Source organism: Olea europaea, chromosome 23 (genome assembly GCF_002742605.1).
Source record: "Olea europaea var. sylvestris chromosome 23, O_europaea_v1, whole genome shotgun sequence".
Taxonomy (NCBI): Eukaryota; Viridiplantae; Streptophyta; class Magnoliopsida; order Lamiales; family Oleaceae; genus Olea; species Olea europaea.
Window position 1 is genome coordinate 12,265,470 of NC_036259.1, and position 27,569 is coordinate 12,293,038.

At 32.0% G+C, this 27,569-nt stretch overlaps 2 protein-coding genes across 2 annotated transcripts; both read right to left on the reverse strand.

Annotated features, from left to right (window-relative positions):
• Positions 1 to 427: 427 nt before the first annotated feature.
• LOC111372420 (serine carboxypeptidase-like 7) lies at positions 428 to 4,798 on the reverse strand. Its single transcript, XM_022994762.1, has 14 exons — positions 4,627 to 4,798; positions 4,345 to 4,490; positions 3,584 to 3,660; positions 3,365 to 3,487; positions 3,092 to 3,194; positions 2,763 to 2,800; positions 2,555 to 2,656; positions 2,384 to 2,470; positions 2,152 to 2,301; positions 1,883 to 1,954; positions 1,319 to 1,437; positions 1,026 to 1,139; positions 891 to 945; positions 428 to 811 (listed from the first exon to the last, which is right to left on the reverse strand). Exons 1-14 carry the CDS (start codon positions 4,755 to 4,757, stop codon positions 728 to 730), a joined length of 1,401 nt encoding a protein of 466 aa, XP_022850530.1. The 5' UTR covers positions 4,758 to 4,798; the 3' UTR covers positions 428 to 727.
• A 21,173-nt stretch (positions 4,799 to 25,971) lies between these two features.
• On the reverse strand, positions 25,972 to 27,010 carry LOC111372031 (deoxyhypusine hydroxylase-A-like). The gene is made up of 3 exons (XM_022994168.1): positions 27,006 to 27,010; positions 26,242 to 26,460; positions 25,972 to 26,152 (listed from the first exon to the last, which is right to left on the reverse strand). Exons 1-3 carry the CDS (start codon positions 27,008 to 27,010, stop codon positions 25,972 to 25,974), a joined length of 405 nt encoding a protein of 134 aa, XP_022849936.1.
• Between the last annotated feature and the right edge of the window lie 559 nt (positions 27,011 to 27,569).

Genomic DNA, 27,569 nt, shown 5'->3' on the forward strand with positions numbered 1-27,569 from the left:
CTAGCATAGGGGAATACTAGGTGACTGATAATTTCTCTAACCAAGATAAAAGATCCCTTAGATGCGTATAGTCGCATGCGTATTGTATGCACATCTAGTTTCACAAGTTGCGTAGTATCGTAAGTAGTTATTCCTGGTATTACCTATTCGTCACGAGAGTTTATAAACAAATACTAGTCTTCGGTTACATACACTGTTATAAATAGTTTGCTAACCATTTCGTACAATATATCTCTTTTTTTCTATACTCTATTATGAATGAATTGAAGGTAGTGTAATTATATGGCAACCTCCAATTTTCAACAGTTGGAAAATGGAGCATAGGTTGCCCGGTAGGGTAACCTAACCACTAGATTTAAAATTGGACACGAGCGAGTGGTTTCAACTTCAAATTTAAACTTATAACTTCCATAAGCTCTCCATAACCTTCCTCAACATGTTTTGCACAAAGCACGAGACAAATTATGTCTAAAATTAGAAAAAAAAATAATCGTATTGGAAAATACATCAAAACTGAAAAGGCCTAGAATCATATTCTTCGTAGGATGATCACATATATTTGTGGGTTTCCCACGAACAAAAAGCAATAGCATGGATAACTTTATTTCTCTAACATCGTAACTTTAATGAATCACAATTTCTATAGCATAAAAGAGAAGTAATTTTCGGCATGATCGATGCATTAGGGGGCTCAAATGCACCTTCAGACATTCCTGTCTACCCATACCTATAAAGGACGTCTAGAAAGCCAACGATGGAGCATTGTTAGACATTCTTTAGGCTTATACCTTGATGCTGTATGTCCCGCACCCTGCAAAATAAAATCACCCTTTTATTTCTTGTTTTTCTTCAAAGCAATGTAAGAAATGACACATTCAAACTTTTCATACCTTGACTGTTGCAAATGTGAGATCAAAGTCATTTTTCTTGTACTTCTCTGTGTATCTACAAGGGGTAAAATATGTTACAATTTTGAGAACAATACCATGCAATATATATAAAATCATCAAGAACAAGAAGCAAACCCCGCGACTTGGCCATTAACAAGCCAGGGTCTCCAATTATCAGCAATAGTCAGATTGAGAATGCGAATCCATTTTAAAGGACCCATATATGGTGCAGCCATGTCATGATCACCGCTATAAAGAACATAAGCATAATTAGACAACTTATACCAAATTAATATATTTGCCTAGTTATGTTTTTTGTTTAATTCTCTTCAATAATTTTAAAACAACATATATATTTAGTTGATCGATTAGACAAAACTTTGAATAAATTAAGTCAAAATTTCTATTTAAGAAAGAAACTAACTTACTTGAATACCAAAACATGGTATCCTTTCTTAATCAAAATTTTGTGATATTCGAGAACACTTTCCACATTCTGTTTATAGGATATTCCATCATAGCATGTTGTCCACCTTGTTATCGTTCCCTGATGATCAAATTACAAGGTTACTGTAAACATTTTGATCATATATACTATTTTTCTTGACAACTAGCACATCTCTAACACATACTACTCAATCTTTAATCGTTTTCAATTTAGCCCCTATTTGACGCCATTGAAAACACCTTTTTTTTTATACAAAAAATTTTTAGCACAATAAAATCACTAATTAACATTTGAAAAAGCAACTGACAGGGTTGAACAAAAGTCAAACATGCACCTGTTTAAAATACTAATTTCCCTGTTTGCCCTTAGTTTGTCATTGAAAATTCCTTTGTTAGGGGAAAAATTGGAAGGTACATATCATAACATAAAAATGATTCTCTTTTTGTCTTACATGAATTCATCATAAAGCAGATACTCGCCCTATTTATTGTTGCCGAAAATAATTTTGTGAAAATTAAAGGCCCTCAAACTGGCGCAAACATACCTTTCTAATATGAAGAGCTTCTTGAACAGTTTGATCATTTGCCCAATCATCGGATACTACATAATCTTGGTCCTGTACAAAGAAACACGTTCATGGAAAACTGAGTATGCATGACTAAGCTAAAATAAAAAATAAAATTACTTTAAGCTTTTGTTCTATCAAAAATAGTTTTATAAAGTTCTTTTTTCAATGACAAAGTAAGTCTTAATTTAATTTGTAGAAAAGTAAATTTGTCTAGAGATATATACTTAGTGGATCAATTAAGTTACATGACATTCTCCTTCTGCCGTTGGAAGGACGAGGTGATCAATTGAATTCTCTTTCGAAAATGTTTGATCCCATCCAAGACCATCTGGTTTGGGTGCTCTGTTTCCACATTTTGGATCCAAAATCTGAACTTGGTTTATATGACTTAAACACTGCAACATTTAGTGTTTACAACCATAATAAATATTAAAGGAAATGAAAAACAAAATAAAATAAAATAAGTCAAAATGTTACCTCTTGGATCCGTTGAAGGGCATATGTACATTGCAGATTATTTGGATCATGGTTGTAATATTTTCCCTCACAATTAATTTTTGCTAACTGAAATTGTGTCAAGTAATTACAGAAGAATAAGATGCAATATGCAGTATTTTGTCATTACAATAATTGAATAAAGAAAAATACCTCAAAATATTCATCGGATATAAGTGCCATCCGATGAGCATATGGAATTCGGGCATTAAAATCAATGTTTGAATCCGTTAGTCCATTGCCAATAATGTATCCCTGTTTCAATTTCAAAAATACTTGATCATTAACACCAAATACATATTTTATATTATTGGCAAATAAATAAGAAGAAATTCATATATTTGTGTGAGAAAATCGTTACTTGGAAGGACATTTGTGGCTGAAGTCTTGCTTCATTTCCTGCATTACAAACAAGATTAGCCCCTGTTTGGCCCCCATTACGGGGAAAATTTAATGTATAGAATAGTGTTTTTTGAAAAATGAGTGGTTGAAAAAGAAAGAAAAATTTTCGATTTACGTGTAATATTATTTTATGGAAGATTGTGTGGTTGAAAATAGGAGAGAGAAAAATAGAATGTAATGTAATGAAAATCAAACAAGGGCTAACAATTAATCAAGCTTGATTGGTGGATAATAGAATGTGGAACTAGAATCTTGTAAATTTCTCTTTTCATTTTTCATATATATTACCTTGTAATATTTCCATGGCAACCATAGGAGCAAGTTTGCCTCCATAGGACTCACCCGCAATATATAGACGATTTTTGATAAACATAGGATGATTCAATAACCACTGCATTGCATTATTTTTAGTATATTGTTAGCTCACTAACCTAAAAAAGGGGGGAGTGCATATAGGTGTGAATGTGTAATAATACTAGTAAGTTCTACATAAAACATCATTTCTATTGTCTCAGTTTCCACCTTGGAATGAAATATCTATGATAAATAATGTCGACTTACTTTCCTAAGAAATGTGAAAATATCTTTTGCTGATTTAATGTCTGAGGAAAAGTAACCTTGTGAAGTATTTGCATATGAAAATCCAGTACCAACAGGTGCATCTATGAATATAATATTGGCAACCTGAAAATTAAGAATCATATTATAAAGGTAGAAAGGTATGGAAGACATGCATAAATAAATGACTTGAAAAATCTAGGGAAAAGGAGATTATTATACCTTAGTCCATGAATATGGATTTAGGATAATAGATGGTAAGCTTCCATCAAAATTTTCGACATCAAAAGTACATGGACCTACAAACAAGCTCACCAATTGGTGTGAGAATAATAGAAGTTCTATTTATGAAGTATAATTTGAGGTATCAAAAAAATAATAAACCATATTTAAAGATATCAAGTAAATCCATCAAAACTAATAAACCATCAAATCGCGAAATGCAAACTCTAGGCTCCAACAATTTTCTCGTTCTTGGCCGAAAATCAGAACACACACATATGTTCATATATATGTTAAGTGTTGTATCTCTATAAATATTAGAAAGGATTTGAAGGATGCCATTTCATTTATGGTCGTGTCCCTTCATTATTTAAGTGTTTTATCTCTATAAATATGAAATGAAAATGATATGAAACATAACATAAACATCCTCAAATTAGTGTATAAATGCATATCAATTTCAACACTAAATATTCAGAATTTTTCAAAAAAAAAATCATTATTCCGTTCTTGGGTTTTCATTGTGCTTTACTCAAATTGAGTAAAATGCTTGATTAATCCTAAAAGAACCCCACAAACCGAAAGGTAGCAGAATATCGCTTTCAAGACATTAAAAATGTTTTAGGTCCCCATGTTTCAGATTTTTTGTTATCTTCACTTTTTTGGTCCTAGTTCTTGGATTCATGCTTCAATGTTTCCCCCCATCTCCTACTCTTTCAAGGTTTTCCAAAAATTCACATATATTTATTGAAAGAGCTTACCAATATCATAAAAGAAGCCAACTACACCAGAGCAACCCGGTCCACCAGTCATCCAAAGCAAAAGAGGGTCCATACTAGGTTTGCTTTCGGACTGAATGAAGTAGTAGAATAGTTGTACTTCTTCATTTTCTCCCACGCCAATGTATCTATCAGTCATTTTAAAAATGAGAAACAAAGTTTTGAGCCATATATATATATATATATATATATATATATATATATATATAGAGAGAGAGAGAGAGAGAGAGAGAGAGAGAGAGAGAAAGAGGGGGGGGAACTAACCCGGTTTCGAGTTTGAACGGAAGATCACCCGAATAACCCGGAAGAGTTTTGATTATCGCCTGTGATGCTCCATTGTTGAAGAGTAGAAGAAGAAGAAGAAGAAGAAGTCCGTACAATCGTATCGCATTCATTATAATCAAAACGAGAATTTGAACTGCTGAAAAGTCTTTCAATGCATGTGCGAATTTATAGGGGACAGAAAGTAGACTGAACACGAAACAACCAAATGGTAATATTCATTACGTTGGGCTTTTTACAACCGCAACTCTGTGGACCTAAGTAGCTTTATTCACTAATCCGAAGATTATAAGGTTTTATAATTAATTTCATTTTATAAACCCTATTATGGTGCCCTAACCTCCCCGAATCGTTAATCTTAAACGAGCAATTTGATCTAATTAAAATTCAAACGATAACACGAAATTCGACATTTATCTGCTCAAACGAGTCACTATCTTTCGAGATATGTTAAGTGTTTGTTTGAGAATTTGTAATAAAAAATGATATATTTGAAGAATGTATTTATTCAACATACGCATTCGTTCAAATTTAGTGACAAATAAAAGTCATAGTTGTGTGTATATAAATATACAATATAGTTATTGAAAACTTACTCATCAACCATTAAATTATTACATTATAAACAATGTTATTATTCAACGTACAAATTCATTCGTACTTAGTGCAAATAAAAGTCATAGTTGTGTGTATATATATTATTACATTATAAACAATGTTTAAAAATCAGACCTTAGTTTCTAATAAATATATTTTTAATTATAATTTGATTCGGCTGATTTTGACTTTTAGCCCATGTTTGAATCTCGTTACACTACATTTTCTTTTTCTTTTTCTTATTTTCGACTATACAAGTTTTCATAAAATAATATTATATATAAATCGAAAAATTTTCCTTCTTTTACAACCACTCATTTTTCAAAAAAAATCCAATATTTCATCCATTTCATTTTTAAAAATGGGGTATTAATTACATTATAAACAATTTAATTGCATGTGGTTTACTGGTTTAGTTCTATCTGCCTAATTTCCGGTAATGAAACCAGTTTGACTTTTCAACCATTGGGTTTCTTGTCGTGGTAGTATTTGCCGCAACAAACCTTTTAAATTAAAGACACAGATACAAAATATCTTTTGCATTAAGTGCACGTCACTGATTGAAAACTACGTTTCTAACTGGAAATTTTAAAAATTACTACGTTTTCATAAGGAATTTTTTTTCCCAATTTAGGAAAATATTATTCTCACTCTAACTCCGTCTCTTTATCAACTTAATTTATGTTTAAATATAACGTTAGCATGGAATCACGTTTTTCAATTTGATTAATTTAAAAGAAAAAAAAATTACTAGAAAAATTCTGATGAGAAATGTTAGAATAATAATATTCCATAAAATCCTCCGTACAATGAGTGTTAGAAGTTTGCAGTATCAGTTGAATAGTGTATTGATGGACAATGCATGATTAAAAAATAAGAAAATAAATTAACGTGTAATATTATTTTATTGAATAATGTTTAATTAAAATAATGTCAAAATACTACTTAAAAATGCTTTCTCCATTTTTTTATTTTATTTTTATTTCATTATTATTATTATTATTATTTTGTTGCAAAAAGTGAGGTTTAAACAAGGGCCCAATGTTTCTTTCAGTCTCATCGGAAGTACATAATTGAATCCTAGTCATTTTCATTCACCCACTACCACGAGTGAAATTAATTTGTTCACTATTTTATTTGATTATTGGAGAGAAATCATTTTGAATGGAATGATTTCAAAAAGTTAACAGTTTTGTAATGATTGTACATGTCCAAGTTTGATTGAATAAATCTAAGTTGACAGAAAAGGGATGACAAAAATATTGAATTAAACTCACAATGCGTGCGGAACTCACGTGCATTAAAAATTCAAGAAAAAGGGAATCCTCCTATTGTGAGTGTTCGGTTAGATTACATGTCAACAACTTTCAATCATTTTCGATCAGTGTAGCTTGGTTAAAGCTGATTACACATAATCTGATTAACTCGAAAAACTTTCCATTTTTTCCCTATTTTTCTTTTCCTGATAAAATTGATATTCAAATGCCTCAAACTGTCAAACCCAAGAACGGCCTTTTTCTTTTTAAAATCCCCCAAAACCATTTGCCTTGGCTTGTTTTGGTGCCTAATTTATTGGACTCAGTTTTTATCATGGTTTTGATTTGAATAAAATAAACCTCACTCTTCTTAGCCAACTGATTTGAGTAAAAATGGATGAGATGGGAGAATATTCTTGCAATTGAAATTATTCTTTATTCTCCACGGTCATAAACAATTAACTGAATCACGTTTAATTCGTATTTTTTTTTCCTTTTATTCTCTCTTTTTCGTGTTTTACTACATGAATTTTGACATTTAGTCGTTGTTGGGTAGTGATTAAAATTATATTTTTAATAAATTTTGAAATCTATTGTTGAAAAGTTGAGAGACCCATGAAATATATGGTTAATATTAATTGTTTAACTTTGATTTAAAGCAAATACCAAACAAGGGCTTAGTTGAGCATCTTCTTATTTGCAGATAGAAAAATGAGAGTTGCTGTCATGCGTAAATTTATATGGGTTATGTTACATGTACGTCAAAGTATCCATAACGATATTCATCCCTATCACACGGTGGGAACCACTTTGAATAAATTAGGGATCGATACCGTTATGGACATTGTAAACTGAGAGAATTTTCTTTTCTATCATTTCATTTTACAGTTTACACCAATTTACGTTTTTATCGTTTTATCCTCAGGTATTTGCATATAGAAAAATGAGACTTGTTGTCATGCATAAATTTATATACAGTAAAATCACGTTTTCTTCCATTATTGTCAACGAAGGAGTCGGTGGACTTCTTATTCTAGCCCTCGTTTGGAGATCAATTTTTTGTACAAAATCTCATTAGTCTACAATGACAAACCAATAAAAAATGCAAAAGTTGAACCTTTTTTTGTCAGAATTTAATTACCCTTTATTGGACCGCTGATCGTGGCTGGACATATTTACCCTCTCTTTTCCAAGTCTATTGTCTTCAATTCACGTTAATTTTACCACTGTAATGTCAGGGCATAAATGTAAATTGATGGCAATTATGTGTGGAACACCCTTTTCAATCAGTAATTCTTCTTGTACAGCTGAATTGCGGCCAGAATCTCCCCATGATTTATCTGTCCTTTTTTTTTTCATTACCCTATAGATTGCTTCCAAGTGTCATTCGTATTAATTTTGACAGTTTGCTCACAATCGCAGTCTGGAGGTTCAATTCCTAAAACGTAGAATTTGACTTATTGTAGGTGCAGTATACAAACAGCTATTATCCTCTGACCTATTTAATTCAAAAAAGATTTTAGTAGAACTTTATCAGGAAGTTTAGTAAAATAATATTATGCTTTCCATTTTAACTTTGGAAGAAAAAAGAAATAAAGGGGACTGCTTTAGGAGGCTAAAATGACAAGCTGAAAGCTTCAACATTTTCAGCTTTGCTATTGAGGACTGGTAATTGGGACGTAACACTAACGAACAATTTTTGAGCAACCATTCACCCTTTGGTTTGGCTAACTTTTGAAAACTTGAAGTAATTAATTAATTTTAAAAGCAACTTTATTATAGAAGAAATCACTTCAGTTTTTAACTGAAACTTCCACGGATTGACGATTTTTACACATCACAAACAAAAACTTAAAATCTGCAAAAATCAAAAACATGTATGCTACCTTCAAATCTGCAAAAATTGAAAACCGTCACTCGTCCACAATGACCTTTGGCTCTTGCCAATCGGCAAAAACGTCTTTCGAATACCTTCAGTCAACAACACAAAAGCTCCCGTATGTTGTCTTCAGTCGACCAAAAAAGCAGGCTCCTGTATGTTGCCGAAAGTACAAAAACTGAAGGGAATGCCGTAGTCAAAGTTCCCCACGTTGCCGGCGCCTTACGTGTAATTTTGGGGGAAAATCGTTTTTTCAGACATAGATGAAATGGGTGTGTAAATTGGGCGGAATGGGCTTGGTTTCCCTCCAAAAAAGCTAGCACACGTGACTTATTTTGCAGCACATGTGACACATTTTAAGCCCCTGTCCGTGAGTCTGTGTGAATAGAATTATTCATTGTTAAAACAAGATTGAGGATGTGGTTGTCAGACCTAAAAAATAATTTAATATCGGGTGCCACAGAAAGTGAAAATTAGATCGACAAAGCTACCCGCCCCCGGGGCATAGCCTAGTGGTGTAAAGAAAATGAGTGAGGTTGTTTCACGTCTTACAGGCAGCCGCAGTGTGGGGTTCGATTTCTGAAATATGGAATTGGACTCTTTGTAGGCGCAGTGTACAGACAACTCATGTTTCCTGACCTATTGGGACACATCCCGCAATTTACCTCCCTTACAAAACTCTATGGACGGGACGGTGGGGGTCGTCAAGGTTGGGGTTCAACCTTTTTTTTAGATTGACAAAGCTACCCTACTATTACAAAAAACCACGTATAACAAGAAAATAGTTTTTTGAGATGATGCTGCCAGTGTTTTTTTTTTTTTTAACCCTTCTACACGTACAGAATTATTTTTGCCAGAATACATACAGAATATTCACAATTCTGAAGTCCACACATATTTTTGGCATTTTTTATACAATATGAGACCCATACACTTGTCTCTATTCTGTACACAATCTGTGAAAATATAATCTGTACACCCAGATTTTTTCCTTTTTTTTTACTATACTTGTGCGTGTAAACTTTGTGATATGTTGAACACAATCATGATGATAATCATTTCTATGCCTAGTTACACAGATAGAAAAGGTTGACGAAGTATGGAAAGTGAAAATTAGATTGAAAATAATGAGGGCCAAACAAACGGCTAATTCCAATTAAATTTTTTCCACAAAACAAGCCAACCACCATTCAATCCATTTCAAGGATGGCGCCGATGGATTATTTCCAATTTGGTTATTAAAGGATATCATGTACACATTTATCGATATTTGCAGCAATAAGCGTTGAATCAAACGCAAAGATACAAATTTATTGATACATTAAGTGCACGTCACATGCAAAGCTACAACATGCCAAGCACACCTAATATTTTATGTGAAAAATTTTGAATTTTTTGTCCCCATTGGATCTTTCAATATCAATTTGTCTTTTTGGGTACATTATCAATGTCAATTTTAAGAATATTACAACTTACAAATGATATCTTTGCTTATGTACTAGTATAACTTAGTCTTCTGTACGAGAGATTTTTGAAAGATGTTTTTTTTTTTAAAAAAAATATGTAATTAAAAAATAAGAAAAAGTTATGCGAAGAAGTGAAAATGATTTATTTATTTATTTATTTTTATTTTTTATAATGTGTAATTAGAAATTAGTATGAAGAAAAGTGATTTTCAATTAATTACGCTCGTAGGCTGGCTTAATAATCCCTACTTTTTAATCATATTCACCCATTACGTGGAGTGATATGCATGTTGACTTTTGGTTATAATTTAACTAAAAAAATATTTGTTATTCAATTGGTCAATTATAGAGACATGTCAATATCAAAAGCTATGCAGACATAAAATTGATATAGTAAATTGGGGAGATGGGTTCTAATAAATGCAGAAACCCCGTGCTTCACGATGAATTCACTTAGTCAATTATTGGGTACGTGTTAATATGAAAAGTTATGAATCCCACAATATACACATAACTGAAATAGTAAATCCGTGATATGGCTTCTAAGTTTTGATAAATGCACAAATCACGTGATTCATGATCTTGAACTGCACAAGAAATACGGGTCTAATCTTCTGAACAAGATAAAAACTTCTCATTATTAATTTGGGGTTATTAATGAATATTAAACCTATCACCAACAAGGGCGGACCTGGTTGGGGGGAGGGGTTTACAGGGTCAAGTGACCCTTTAGATTTTTATTTATTTATTTATTTTTTAATAGAAGACATCTTTTAAATTTTATTTGTGACCCCCAACTCAAGTAGTCTGGATTCGCTTCTATCACCGACTTCTAATGTGTTGGAAACCTATATGAAACATTGAATTTGTTTGGACAAATGTTATGTTTAGTGGAAGACAGAACATCAAGGAAACCCGGGATAATGATGCTAGGATTTTAATCTAAATCTGCTTGATTAAACAGTTTGATGGAAGACAGAACATCAAGGTCTCCGGGAAAATGATACTAGGATTCTAATCTTAATCCACTTGATTAAACAGTGGTATTGGAATCCTGATTAGCCTCACCCTATATTAGTTTTGGTCAACAATGGCCATGTCAATTGGACCTCATGGTTGTTAAAATTACAGATTTCTTTAAGAAAGGATAATTTGGTGTATATTTGATAATATTTAAATTGTAACTTAAATAGACTTTTTAATTGTTATTCATATTTTCGTAAGACCTACAATTATCACTCGCTTATTATCCACTTATTTATGGTCCATAACTTTAATCATTCACAAGCATGAGCTGTCAAACATCCGATTAATATGATTGTTCAATTCTTAGACAACAATATTTCCACAAAAAGGGTTTCTTATCCAACTTTTGAATTGAGCAATGCTGTCTATCATTTGTTTAATTGGTTCAAAGCCCCTCGATTCATACATTAAAAATGCATTACACCTCCATTGAATAAAGAATTAGATGGTCCATGCCATCTAAATTAATAATTTACCGTCGCTTATAGCAGATAACATTATTCTTTTGAATTTACAAGCAATGGTTTTAACTTATTGAAATTCTAAAAAGTTGACTTTTCCACGAATTCTAGGCCTGGGGTTAAATTTCTTTCTTCTGTATGACTAATCCACTCACTCTCAGAAAAAGCGCAGCTTTGTAATTATTTATTTATCTATTTTTATCACTTATCTACAAGAAATATAAAATCTAAAAGCTCCCAAAAAAAAAAAAAAAAAAAGGGTAGAAGGAAGACTCCTACAAGGACATTGTTGTCAACTGAGAACGTTCATTCCAAAATTCTCTTAGGGGGGGTGTATTTAATCGAGACTTTTAAAGACTTTTAGAGATTTAAAAATTGGATTAGTCTACAAGTACAAAATCAATTACTAAAAGTTTAACAAACTTGATAAGTGGCGGCTCCCTGTTAGTGGGGCGGCTGGCCCCACCACCACTCCACCAACAGGGGGTCACCACTTGTCAAGTTTGTCATTGATTTTGTACATGATTTTGTACCGTTTACCACACCCTTGCCCCATCCTACCCTAAATTAACCTACAATCACAGTTAACGTTGTCATCATCGCCGTCTCACCGTCGCGGCCTGCTGCTTCCGCTCGCCCATCTTATCATGAATTTCATCACCCCAATCGTTCCGTAAAGAAATTAATAACCATACTGTAAACTATAAAATGTAAACTATTCTCTTCCTCCTTCCATTACACGAGTGAGTGAGCGTGAGTGAGAAATGATAGAGATAAAAAGGACAGCAGAATTTGTTCCATTCCATTTCTAATCCAATCCACCATCTGCACATCATTTCTACCTATACCACTCTATTTTAATCAAATTGTCTAGTGAGTTCCCTTTTCAATTTTACTTGGTGTTTTCATCTAATTTCAACATAAATTTACATGACAATTTGTGGGTTTGCGTATTTATTTGCGTGTGTTGGTTTTAAAAATTGATTTTTCAGTTGTTTTTGTTTGTGGGGTTAGAGATGGCGGAAAAAGATGAAGCTATGGATGCTCTAAAGAGGGAGGCTATGGATTTGGTAATCCACTCTTTTACTTCATAGATTCTCTCTGTATTTTCTACTTTTGTGTTGGTTTTTTTGTTTTTTTGATGAAGAAAACTGGTGAAAAAGGGAAGAACATCTTGTCTTGATGGGTTTTATGGTGGCAGTGATAAGCGACGTCACAATGATGAGATGATGATGGTGGGTGGGGTGAGCGAACAGTACCTTTTTTTAATTTTTAGGGTGGGCTAGCTTTTTTATTTTTGACCCAAACTATTTTTGTTTTATTTTAATTCAAAGTTACCATTTTACTCTTTTAAAATTTGTCAAAATCAAATTTTTTTAATCAACTAACGATCAAACTAACAGAAACCATCTATAGGACTTCCAAGTGCGAGTTTTTGAAAAGTTTGATATTGTGACTTGTACAAATTAAACGTTTAGATCAAGTTTACTAATAAATGAAAGATTTGATATCGTGACAACAATTTTCCCATTTACAATTGTCCTTCAGAATTATAGTCTTGAATGTTCTTATAAATAACAAGCCATAGTTCCACTATTGCTGAAGGTTGTGAATGTGGACCAAGAAGAGTTGACAATTGATTGAGACTTTTCGTCTAGGTAACATTGGAAAACAGTAAAATCATGTGACAACTGATCCAATTGCCATTTAAATGGGTTATTCTGCTAAGTACTGTACAAGTTTACAATCCCCACACAAATGGAGCCCACGCTAATTGTGGGGCCCCTCGTGTGAGGGGGTTGTCGCTCTTGCTGTACACAAGAGCACAGCCCCATTAAAATAGAAGTTTGTGTTCATTTTGAACTCCAATTTAATAGGAGTTTGTGTTCATTTTGAACTCCAGTTGCCACCAAACTCAATTTAATATATGTTAATTGAATCTCAAATTACACAATAATTACAAATACAACTATAAGTATTCTGACGAAATGGAAGAAGAAATGAAGTTATAATATATCTTTGAATTAATTGGCTAAAATACATTTACAAATGTGGTTAATATTTAAACTAGTGACCCGATATTTTATAACTACGATCGTTTTTTTCTACTTATATCTCAACTGAATTCTTCTAAACTAAAAAGATGAACTAAAAAAACATAATTACGGAAGTTTATTTTTGTTGAGTAGTATATGAATTCAATATTTTACTAGCATTTTAGAAGTTTATGTACAACAGACTTTCTAAATAATTCATGTATTTAGTTTGTTTTTAAGTTGTCGGAACAAATATGATTTATAATGCTTCAAAGGTGATTTATATAGTCTGAACAATGCTAAATGCACACTCAAACTTTGACATTGTAGTTGACACTTCATTGTTTTAAAAAAAAAATTGAACTGTCAAATGTGATGTCGCTACGTGGCATGATATAAAGAATGATGTAAAAAAGAATGTACCTATAAGAATGAATGATATAGTCTATGTTATGATATCAATAGGATACCTTGTGCATATGATTGTAAGATTAATATCATTGAGGTAGGATCAACCATATGTAGTTTATTCAATCAACAAAGTTTTACAATCATGATGCTTCGTCAAAAGTGTAGGAGGACTGGTGTTTTCGAGTTGCAAGTGAGATAGTTTGGATAAATATTTGAGTGGACCATCTTATTGGTTTTTTCATCGAGCTAGAGAATGTTTCTTCTTTCCAAAAGGTCATAACTAAGATTTTGGGAGCGTAAGGCGAATTTTATAAATTGGGCTCCCACATCTTAGTGTGAGTTTAATAATTAATAAGAGTTTTATGAAACTAAACCCATGTTTGGGCTCTATTTTAATATGATTTTGGAAGAAAATTTATTTTGAAATAGTGATTTTTTAGAGAATATGTGGTTAAAAGATAAGGAATTATTTTTTGACTTAGTGTAATATTATTTTATGGAAAAATACGTAATTAAAAATAAATTAAAAAAATGCATTTTGGTAATAAATCTGTTAAATTAAAATTCAAAAATGAAATGGAAACAAAATGTAATCTTTAAAATAGTTATGTTATAGTCAAATAACAAAGTTGAAAAAGTTCTAAACAATCACTTAAATACTACTTGTCTTGTAGTTTTAGAGTAAAAATATTAATCGAATCCAAATAATCTATATTGATTAGATATAAGTTTTCATCAACTTCAATTTGAAGAAACTTTAAAATATTCTAGATTTATGTGCAAAATATTTGTTTTGTAAATATATGGTTGAAAATGAGCATGAGAAGTAAAGAACTTTGAAATAAAGGGCGTCAAACACGGGCTCAATTTATTCTATACCTCTCTCTTTTCACTATTTAGAATTGTTAGTTTCCATCAAACTCTCCATCATCTAAGTTAAATTTTTTTACGTAGAAGAGACATTTTATATCATTACTCTCATTTGCAAAATAAATAATGTAGTAGTGTAAAAATAATAATAAACAAATAATATATATATATACACAAATACAACTACAAATACACTAAGGAAATGAAAGAATACATGAAGTTATAAAATTGATAATAAAAAAGTATGGTCCAATAATGACTGGCCCCATATTTTAAACCTATGATATATTCTTTTATTTATGTCTCAAGTGAATTCTTCCAAACCTAAAGAATGAACTAAAAATATAATCACAGAAGTTTATGTTAGTCGAGTAGCATATGATTTCAAGATTTTGCTTGCATTTTAGAAGTTTATGTACAATAAACTTTCTGAATAATTTATGTATTTAATTTGTTTTTAAATTGTCTAAACAAATATGATTTATAAAGCAATAGTCTTCAATTATTTAATTAATTTTTATTTAGTTTGAGATATAATTCTTTAGTTAGAACATATACATACAATAACTATTCCTAAATAAAATTTAATTCCTATGTTTATGTTAAAGTTTTAACTCATAATATTATATTTGTATTATTCATATAATTGTATCATATATCAATGAAGTGGTAATATATATGTTAAATTTTGTATATAAAAAGTGTTAGGCCCTAGTTGTAATTGGTTTTATTTGTATCCAAAATCATAATTTTCTGAGTTGTAATTTAAGTCAAATATTTGTGGATTGGTAGTATAGTTTTTGGAGGAGTAAAAAATGTCAAATATTAATCAAAGAGAAAAAATAGGCACAAAATTGCTCGCTGGCCGTGCGTTTGAGTGCTCGAGTGCTCAAAATAGAAATGTAGATGCTCCCTTGGTGCAAGCTTAGCGCTTGAGCGACGTATGTATCCATAAAAATTTTGTCCACTATTTCTAGCCTGTTTTCCAATTTTATTCAATCTCAAACTCTTCATATTATAAATATCCAAGCCTAATTCATCCCTAAGGTATGTCGAATCATTATTTCATATTAGAGAAAATCCTTTGAAAATTATTAACACATTCAAGTTCTCCTGATTCAACCCTATAATCAATTCATTATAATTCATCCTAAACATGTTTTATTGTCTAGATGAATCAACCACTTTCCATTTCTCCATAATTTGATGGTAGTAATTATGCATACTGGAATGTTACAATGAAAGCTTTTCTTAAGTGTATGGATGAACGAATTTGGGTTAGTGTACAAAAAGGATGTATTGCCCCTTCCATATCTGTTGCAGGTATAGTTACCTCTACCTAGGTTTCCACTTAGTCTAAAAATAATTTAGATGAGTATAATTAGAATAATAGAGGTGCCTAAGTCATATTTATGGCTATTTCTCCAGAGGAGTTTTAAATGCTTGTATAGTATGAACTGCCAAAGAAGTTTGGAATATTTTGATGGGAACAAAACTATTAAAAACTCCAAATTACATATGTTGACTACTAAATTTGAAGAAATAGGAGGAAAGATGATGAGCCTTTTGATGTTTTATATACTAAATTGAATGATATAGTTAGCTCAACTTCAACTTAGGTAAGCGAATTCCGAGTCTAAGATAGTGAGAAAGGTTATGAGATCCCTACCCAAGAAATTTAGACCGAGGATAACTGCTATTAAGAAAAGCAAGGACCTAGATGCAATTAAACTAGAAGAATTTGTTGGATCTCGCCAAACCTATGAACTTAGCTTACCTCAGTCTAAGAAGGACAAATCTTTATCCCACCCTTAATATTGTTAGGAAAGTTGAATGTCACACCACTGAAGGTCACTACCCTAAGGATGAGGAGCTTGCATATTATGCTAAAAAAAATTAAGAAATTTCTTAAGAATAGTAAGAGACCTTCCAAAGAGATTTAAAGGTGAATATAATACATCCTGAAGAGATAAAAGAGAGGGGTGATGCTAGAAATACCAGGAAGAGGTCCATTAGGTGTCATGAGTGCTACGGTTTTGGTTAAGTTAAATTTGTTTAATTTTGCATTCTTCTTATATTATTTAATTCCTTGGCTATTAATTAAGTAATTGGTTGCTTGTTGTAGTGTTTTTGGAGGCTCACAATAGGTTTAGAGAGATTAACACACGGGTAATAGTGTTTTTGTAGGTCTTTATTTTTTTTTTCTTGTTTTTTTTTTTTTTTTTTTATTAAAAAAAAGTAGTTTAGTAATTCATGTGTCTCTTTGATAAATCGTGTGTTTAATGCAAGCTATTCATATGAATTCAGACTAGGACTAAGACTGGGTCATGTTTAGGTTAGACTTAATTTATCTTAAAAAATAAAGTTGAATATAATATGATTATTGGTTGTCATGAATGCGTGAATAGAATTTAATTAACAACAGGAAATAAATAGTTGAGAATAGAATTTAATTAACAATAGTTGAGAATTGGAAATAAATAACAATAGGGAAAATTGTAAGTCCAATACATTCATTCCACATAAATAAAAACAAACGCTTTTACATAATTTGTATAATAAATTACAACAAAATCATCTCTTTCATGTTACAATAATTCGAATTTGACAGAAAAATAATACACTTAAGTTAGAATCTATTCCACTTGGGAGGATCACTCAACACATCACGATTTTTTTTTTTTTTTCCTCATGATACTTATGAAGTTATGATAATCTCTATTCATTAAATCAACAAGTTGCAGTGAAATTTAGCCCTGTTTGGTATAAATAAAAATTAAAATTTTAATAAATTTTGATAAAAACTAATGAAATGCGTGATTAAAAAGTTGATAAAAATTATGAGTCATATGAAATATATGATTATGATTTAAATTTTTATCAAATTCTTTAACTAAACTAAACGTGAGCTAAATTCAAAAAACTTATTTCGGCTTGTATAGTGTTTGATTCTCGTGAAAGGCAATAACGCTTATTTATTGAACCAAGGATAGGGTTGATAGTGCTAATTACATACTTTATTATAAAAACTGATTTTTACTGAGTGGTGAAAAGATAATGAAAATTACTGAGCCTCTGGTAAAGATTGAAGCCTCGTTACTGAGGTTGACTACTGGGCCTTTGGTAATCAAGGCCCAATGACTTGCTATCTAACTTAAAAAAGTGGAAATGACATGGAGGCATGTTTTTGAAGATCCAACTTCATAAATAAGATTTGAAGTTTTATCTTTCATATTTCAGACTACTGGGCCTTTGGTAATCACGGTGCACGGGCACATTGCCGTTGAGCACAATGCAAATCCATTCTTCTTCTTTTTAATAACATCTGACAACTCATCACGGTGCAGGCGCACACTTCTATTGCAGGTTGGGTATGTTGCAAATGTGGAGAATGATGTGAGATATATGGGGCCAACGGTTGATACAACTGTTAGTATAAATTGTACAAGTGCTTTGGACTGGTCCAGGAAAAAAAATTGTACAAGTTAAGACTAGGGGAATTATGTATTTAATAATGAAGTCAGATTTAAATTCTTGAATTTCGTATTTTTATTGTACTTGGAAACGTAAAGAAGAATTAAATTCTGTTGGTTTATACAGATGAGCAAATTGAGTTTCGAATGTGTGATTGGTCCATTTACTTTTTCCCATTGCAGTGATAATGCGTATGTTCAAAGAGGAAGTTGATTTAGAGTTGAAGAAATTGAAAAGATGATGTCGAGGGAGGGATTAGGACCCTTGTGATTTGTTGCGATGATGGAGGAGCAAAGAGGACGTTGATGCACAAGGAACTAACTTTTTGCTGCGTCATTTTTTGACATTCTGAATTCATTTAGGTTATTGTTGAACCTATAAATATTTTGTATTTGTGGAGTGAAGAGGGTTATTAGGGTTATATGTTTCAAAATATTATACTTACCACTTATATACTGAGATAATATAGAACTATTCCCAATATGTCAAACTTTTGCCGTGAATGAAATATTAGTATTTTCTATGATCTGTAGTTGTATTGGTTATTCGTGCCCAAGGTCTAAAATACCCGAGTGTTTTTATAAAGCATGGGATATGGACAATACCCTCATTTGCACCAACCTAAATTTAAAACCAATTTGAGGCGGGATTTTGTATTTTCAATTTTTCATCGTCTAAGTTAGAGGGCAATTAATGGAGAAAAACTTCGGTGAGACGGTCAGGTTAATGAGAGTTATATGCCTAAAGAGGCGCGACTGAATATTTAGGCCCACCTTTCTTATTTTTTGGTCTATGTGGGAATGATACGTTTGTTCATTCCCGAACCGAGGAAGAATATTGAATAAACTGCGACCTCCAAATTTGTTGGAATGATACCTCTGTAGATCACGCATCCCATCAATAGTGAAGGATAGGAAGGTTGTCTAGCATTGAGAACTTCCGTGTTTCTCTTGAATCATGTCTGGTCTTCAGCTTCATAATAGTCATATAAATTTTCAAGTAGCACCACAAATTCATTTGATGTGACATGAATATGGATCATTATAATGATTTGTTCTACTTCATATGACTCCAAGTTATAAAAATTCTCGGAATAGTTTCCTCCATACAAAAACAATGAAGGAATGAACATTGGATGATCTTTGAATTCATGTTTTTCGTTAATGTCTATTTATAAATCACACTATAATTTCTTTTATATGAATATTACTGTGGCGTCCATAATAAAAATCCTTCTATTGTGTCATAATGGTTATGGCTACACCTTTACATCCTGTCGGTGGTGATATTTCAGCAAATGCATCCCCGCTCTATTCCTTTTTAGCTAATTATCCTGTAAGTCAACTCGTTACCTGTCATTGTCCGTTGTGTTCATAATATTTATTGTTTATAAATAATAATAAATTGTAGACGAGTGGTAGATCTTGTAGATATACAGACAGTGGCATTAGCGTGTAAAGAGTGTTGACTATGTTGTGTGCTAATTGTTGGATTAGAGGTCATATGTTAAATCATCTTATGAGCTCTCTTGTTTACTGAATTCTCAACAAATTGATTGATCTAACTGTTGAAACCCGTTGCTTCAAATCAAGGTAAGTATAACATTTTAGTTGTGGTTGCTTGATTGGTCGTATGAAGATTAGACATATGCCAACTTGCTTAGCTAAGTTCAATTTTTTCCTATCGAAAGTTTTATGTTCTTCACGTCTTAATGATCTGTCCACCTAAAATTTACATGCTAATATATGTCAGTTGTGAATCTTGGAGTAGTTATGTAGCCTCAATTTTGTCATGTGGTTATTATGCTTAATTTTCTTTATTTTCATATTAATGTTCCAGTGATTGAAAGAAAAATGGTACTGATTTTTGTTGAATCGTTTTGCAGTCCGAAGCATGTTTCTTGACTAGAGCTGGGATTAGCACATAAAGTGGAATTGGTCACATATTAACCAATGGTTACAATCAATCAAATAATTTGTAACCACTACCAACACTTATAACCATTGCCTCCAGCAGCAGTAGCAGCAGCACCACCTCCACCTCCTCTCAACAGTAATATTACCACCTCAATCAAATCAAGACATCGTAGAAAAATATCACCACACCATTGTGCCAAATTCACCACAACCATTGCCACGACCACCATCGTCGACCGCCAAAATATGAAAGCTGCCGCCACTACCACTCCAACAACGAAAACCAATGCCTCATCGCCATCAATCACCTGTACCACCACTGCACGCAAATGCCAGATCTACCATCATCACCACAACTGTGTAGAGTCGTTGGAGAGACGGTATGAAATGAACAGGATAAATTAAGATTTTGTAAAAGTGAATTAGGGTTTGTTAGGTTAGGGTGGTTGTGGTAGATTAATTATATTTAATAGTATTATCGGTATTAAAATATTTAATTATAATTTGAATTAATATCTAATTTTTGTATAAATAAACTTTTAATATGATTTTTTTTAAATTGGATCTTAAAAGATATCATTGAGTGTAATTTTCACTTGTTAACCTTTTTAGCTTCTATGGGTCAATGTTCAAACCATTTTTGTTATCACCCCTTGGGCATTTCTGGAATTGGGCTTCTTTTGCAGGGATAAAGCCCAATCTAATACACAGAAAAATGGAACTAAATGTAAGGAATTTCAGCCACAAATAAATTGGAGGAAATTAGGCTACGTACTCTAAAAAATTGACAAATTAGATTTATACACTTAAAACAAATTAAAACCTCTATCAACCGTAATTAATACTCCCAAATTTCCCCCCTAATTCAATTTAACTCCGAATTTTTATCTTAAATAATCAATTTCAAGAAAAATAAATTTTCATTTCATTTGAGTTTTGCAGATGGAGAACCTGCAATTTGCGGAGGAACTCATCAGAGAACTTATGGTGGTTAGAGGATTTACAAAAACTCTCCAATCTTTTGGAAAAGGGCTGGAAGTGATATTAGCAAGGGGTTTGAATTCAATAAGATTTTAGATTTGAATTTCTGTGCTTACATTTCCAAATTTCGAGGCTGAAAATTTGATTGATTTGCTCAATTTCTTCAAGCGATGTTTTTCTCATTCTGATTCTACACCGTTCGCTACACTGTCGAGATTAGAGTAGTATATTCTATGGTGTTATATTGTTAATGCAATAAAGTGTGAAAAGGCTAAGGATTTGGAGACAGGTTCTGAACATATGGATGATGAAGGGGGTTAGGTACCTGTTTCTTTCTGGGATTAGTGTTGGAACACAGTTGTTTGATGAGTTAGCAAGTTGGTCTCCATTAGTTGAAGTGGAAGTTAAATGAGCAAAGAGCCCCTTAGCAATATGATTAGGTTTAGTTTGAACTTTATAATGTAAATAATTGACATTTATGAAATTTCTTTTTGATGATTTTGATATTATGATTGGGAATATGTTTGAAAATAATATTATTGAACTTGAGAAGAAATTGATAATGTCAATACATAGCTTTAAGTCAATTAAATTGATGCATATAAGGTGTTTGACGAGAGGTGAATGTGAAAAAGTGACATTCTGTTACTTTTCTGAAAAAGTCACACTATCTCATTTGAGTAATTAACTAGATGTATACATGTGCATTTTTGAAAATTTGATCATGCAAATTTAAGCATTGTTTTATGTTAATACATAAAAGATAGTTTTGAATCAATTAGATTGGTGCATGTAATGTATTTGTTTAAGGAGAATGTGAAGAATGTCACTTTTCTAAAAAAAAAGTCGCGTTATTTCATTGGAACAATTAACTAGATACACACGTGTGCTTTTTTTGAAAATTTGAACATACAAATTCAAGTCTTGCTTTATATTAATACATATGAAAAGCAAAACTTTGAATCAATTGGATTGATGCATGCAAGGTGTTTGCTTAAGGAAAATGTTAAAAAGTGTCACTTTTTTTTTTAATTTGTGCAACTTCTTTTAATTTGTGTCACTTTTTTAAATTCATCATTTTTTCTAAATTTTAGTCATAGTTTTGAATTTTTGTCACTTTTTAAAGTAGATGTCACTTTTTTTAAAAAAAAAATTGTCACTTTTTTTAGTGCTTGGCACTTTTTCAGTTGCTTTCTTGAAATTTCTATCACTTTTTTTTTTTTTAGTTACGAACATCAATTTTTAATAAAAGTGAAATTTTATTTCATGTTTTAATATAAAAGTGACATTCACTTTTTTTTTTAGACAATTTTTAATTTATATTAAAAAAGTGACATTATGTCACTTTTTAATTTTAGACAGTATTTTTACTTTCAAAATTTTTTTCATATGATTTTTCTAAACATCCATAATTTTAAGGGTAGTTTTGTAAGTTTTCCATAATTAAATTGGTTTATGAATTAATTAATTTTATTCGGGCCTATTAACAAGCAATCGAATTCATTAATTATCCAATATTTGTCAATTAATTAATTGGTAAATCTTATTCTTCTAATTCTCATTTTATGTGTGATCCATTAGGCTCTCAATCACGATATTTAAAAACGTGAATTATTATTTTGATCTAGTCAAAATCGATAAATTAAAATACCTCTTTTTAATTTATCGTCAATTCATGTCACTTTTTTTTTTTAATTTGGTCACTTTTTTTGAGTTTGTGAAAAAAAATGACAATTTTTTTTTTTAATAAAAAAGTGACATTGTGTCCATTTTTCATTTCATACAGTATTTTTTACTTCCTAAAAACTTTTCATATGCTTTTTCAAAATACATCTAATTTTAAGGGTATTTTTGTAAGTTGCCCAATAAATTGGCCATGAATGGCCCAACCAAATTTTCACTTTAAATCTCTTTTCTCCTAGTCTTCTTCATTTTTTCAAGCTCCGTTCTCTCGTACATTTGCAACAATGGTAACTCCATTCTCTCGTACATCTGCAACAATGGAGTAAGTTCTATCAAGTACTAAAAATTCATCCCATTCAATCACAATTTTATGAATCATTTTGAGTGCAGAGGGGCTTTATAGCAAAGCACCTATGCGGTTGATTTATTATTATTATTATCATCATCATTATTATCGTCGTCGTCATCATCATTATTATTATGCCATCGACCTATGGAATTGTGCCACATCCACATCCTCCTTGAAATGGCCGTGGCTACTATTCCCCTGGTACTAAGAAACTCTCAGTACACCCAACTTATTTTTGTTGATGGATATGATTTTGCTAATTTTTTTATGATGAATATGCTTTTTAACGAGTTAAAATGTTTAGAGAGGATGAAGATAATTGGAACCTGGAGGAATTATTTGTAGAACCTACATCAATGGGATAAGTATTTCTAAAATACTAATTTTATTTTATAATAAATTTCTAATTCATATTTTAAACATTAGTCTTCTTGTCTCATGGTGACTTGCCTGATGATATACTAATTGACATTCTTGGCCGTCTGTCGATCGAGAATTTGAAGGAAACTATGCCCTACAATCGAATATTTTGTCGCATTTCTAGGGTTTTTCTAGTATGTCTAGGACTATCTCGTATTACCCAAGCAAACGAAATAGCACCACTGTAAGTTTATATTTTATAATTAATTACAACCTATATATACTCGAACTGACGCAATAACCTGCAAATCACGCCACCAGCTAAATCGCACTAAACAAGCCCGATGCGACAGACTCGACCAAAAAATTATACTTTGTTCTATTGTAGGTTGGGTATGTTGCAAATGTAGAGAATGATGTGAGATATATGGGGATGGGGCCAACGGTTGATACGATTGTTAGTAGGTACGCAAAAATTGTACAAGTGCTTTGGACTGGTCGAGAAAAAAAATTGTACAAGTTAAGATTAGGGGAATTATGTATTTAATAATGAAGTCGTAGATTTAAATTTTTGAATTTCATATTTTTATTGTATTTGGAATCATAAAGAATTAAATTATATTGGTTTAGATTGACGATCCAATTGAGTTTCAAAAGTGACTGGTCCATTTACTTTTGAGTATCTTAGAAATACGTACCCTATTGATGTAGGTTCTGCAAATAATTCTTCCAGGTTCCAATTATCTCAATCATCTCTAAACATTTTAACTCATTAAAGCATATTCATCATAAAAAATTAGCAAAATCACATCCATCAAAAAAAATAAGTTAGGTGTACCGAGAGTTTCTTGGTGCCAGGGGAATGTTAGCCACGACCATTACAATGAGGATCCATAGGGCAATGGCAAAATAATAATAATAATAATAATAATAATAATAATAATAATCAACTGCACAGTGTCTGCGCTATAAAGCCCATGTACACTTAGAATGATTCACAAAATGCTAGATTTACTCTATTGTACCAGATTTACGAGAGAACGGAGCGTGAATAAATGAAAAGGACTACGAGGAAAGAGATTTAAAGTGAAAATTTGGTTGGGCCACTTAAATTGTGGCTGAAACTCCTTAGATTTAATTCCATTTTTCTGTGTATTGGACTGGGCTTAATCCCTTCAAAAGAACCCGAATTCCTGAAATGCCCGAGGCCCGGTAACAAAAAGAGAAAAAGTTAGTGTTCCTTTCTTCTTTAATTAACATATCATGCCTTGTTAGTGTTATATGCTGATATCCAATCTTGGAAGGTAGTACCAATGGTATGGTGTGGTTTGACAACAGCAATCTGAAAATTCACAAAAAAAAAAATAAATAAATAAAAATAAATAATAATAATAATAACTCAAAACATTTACGTGAGAATATAAAATGAGAATTGGAATATATATTTACCTAATAAACTCATTTCATATGAAGAATGGAAAAAGGGATGAAAAATAAGTCAAATTCTAGATTTACCAGAAAGTGCTGCGTTGATCTCTCAAAATCAAGCTTCCTAATAGCAAGTTCACAGCTTTGGGAGACAATAGGCTCAGGATCCTCAGCAAATTTCTCGAGCAGCATGATACATTTGCGGTCTACAAATCCATAAGATGCATGAAAGAAGAATTGTGCAAAATAAAAAAAAGGAAAATTATACGATTGAAGATCAAGTATGTATATGTGTATATATATATATACATAGAGAGAGAGAGAGAGAGAGAGAGAATAAACCAGATTATTTTTTCTTTTTACACCTATTCTTCACCCATAAAAATATGTACATAACAGCATTGTAATTGGTAAAGTCTGTACCATACCAATTTTTTTGAGAGATTTTTCATCAAGTGACAGGTATAAGTTCCTTTCTAAGAGCTTCCTAGTCTCAGAACTCTAATGAATGTAATCCTTCAATGCCCTTAAAATTTTTATATCAATTTGTTGGAACTATTTCACCAACTCATAAAATTAATTTAATTGGAAAACACAAACTAATTTAGAGATTTGCGTTGATGGTATATTACAGTCCAAAAAAGAAAAAAGGCAATCTACTCTGACATCTAGACTAGCTGAAAAAATAGTTTTCATTCTAATGCAATTGTCTTGGTCAACTAACCATAATATGATGAATATACCGCAACTGGCATAAGAACAACATGTAAAAAATACAAGTGGAGGACATACATGTTGTAGAATCAAGACCTTCTTTTACTGCAATAGAACGAAGAACCTTAGCGGCATTATGTCTAACCAGAGGATGTTCAGAGGTACTCTGAAAAACCTAGGATAGAGCATGAAAAGCTTTTTTGTTCCCTATTTGAAGCAAGTAATACGCAACCCGGAGAACAGGTCAATAGAACATTAGACGTTCAAGTAATAGAGTCAATTCCTCTAGTTACAACCAGAACCAACTTCCCAAACACAAAAGCTCAAGTATTGAGAGTCGCTCTTTATCTACTTTGTCCTTGTGTGTGCATGTGATCTCTATTTCGTTATAGGGTAATGTCCCTTTAGAAAAACTTAGGATTAAAGCATAAAATGAAAACGTGCATGGTACTGTAGAACTGCGCTTTCTGCATAAAGGGATTCAATAATAGCCGAGATTGCTTCCTCAGTACAAGGGGTAGGATGAAGAAAATACAGTCGAAGTGAAAAAAGTGCAGAGCAACGCTCATATCGGCTATTGTCTTCATTCAGTAGAACTTCCCTGAATAATATACCAGAGAACAAAAGAACTCATTATATGGACTGGTAAGAACATATTATGATTATCAATCTATTTCAAGAATTGCAAACCTTAATTCTGGCACAGGGCAAAAGAGCAATGGAGCCGCTTCCAACAAATTAAAACGTCTTAATTCATCAGGCTTCGCGTTTGGTAGCTCCCTAATTCGATTAAGAGCCAGTTCACATGATTCTTTAACTTCTTTAGATGGATCCAATTCGAAACTAGTCTTCAAGACTGGAACACTACTCTCTAATCCAAACGCACCAAGTGTTTCGTGCAGGAAGTCGCTAACAATTAAAAAGGATCAGACGATTGTGTAAGGAACAAACCTCTTGAGACAAAGTCCCAAAAAGGGGTGTTTTATTGGCGATGATTTATGATTGGAACTAAATAGAATGCCTCCAAGGGGCGCAAGCACATGAGTACTGAAAGAAATGTTTAAGTTTAAACTAAGAAATTGAAATTACATATTATCTGTTTGAGAGTGTTTGATTCGAGTCCTTTCTCTATGTCTTCTTTTCCTTTTATATTCCCTTGATGATTTCTTTGTGACAAATCGCTTGGAAACTGCTTGATTGCTTTATAATTACCCACTTTCTTTATGGTGGCTAACTTGTCGTGGAACTGCCGTCTCTAACTGCTGCCACTACTCTTTGTCGTTCAACCGCCTTCAACTGGGTTCCTTGAATCGTGGAATGTGATAAGGTTACTCAATAACTGCTTCAATAACTGCATTTCTGGATAACCATAACATTTTATGTTTGCTAAGATCCTGGGCGATTCGAAGGTATGGGCGAGAACAGGGTCATCGCTCTGGGCGACTGTAAGGCACTCCATTCGTTCATATCTCGGGCGTCTTGGAAGCTTGGGCGATGATGTTACTGTGTTTGTAGGCTTCCACTGCATTCATTAATAACCCTGTCTGGGCCTTTATCCTGAATTGCCCCGTTTGGGCTTCATTTTTTGGGCTATTTGATTTGGAAATTCTTCAATTGGGCTTCATTCCTTGGACTATTCGATTTTGACTGTACTTTTAGTGTGTCAACAATTACTCCCCAATATGGTAGAATTAATACTAATTATTAATCTTTGCCATATTTATTTTGTATTTTCCAGCAATATTTGAAATTCTCAAAAATTTCAATCATTATTTCCTTCCATAGCCTGAAAAGGTGCGACGTTGCAAACCCTTATAAACCCCAAAGACACGCCATTTCATCACACCACTAAATCACGTCTCATTATTTCGCGCTTCTTTCTCGCAATATTACTGTTTATCTTCTTGCTTCTCTGCTATGTTTCTCAAGCAAACTTTAACAAAACTGTATTTCGATCCCAATGGCGGTTCCACAAACCCAATCTGATGACTCTTCTAGCTTCGACGATTTCCAGAAAA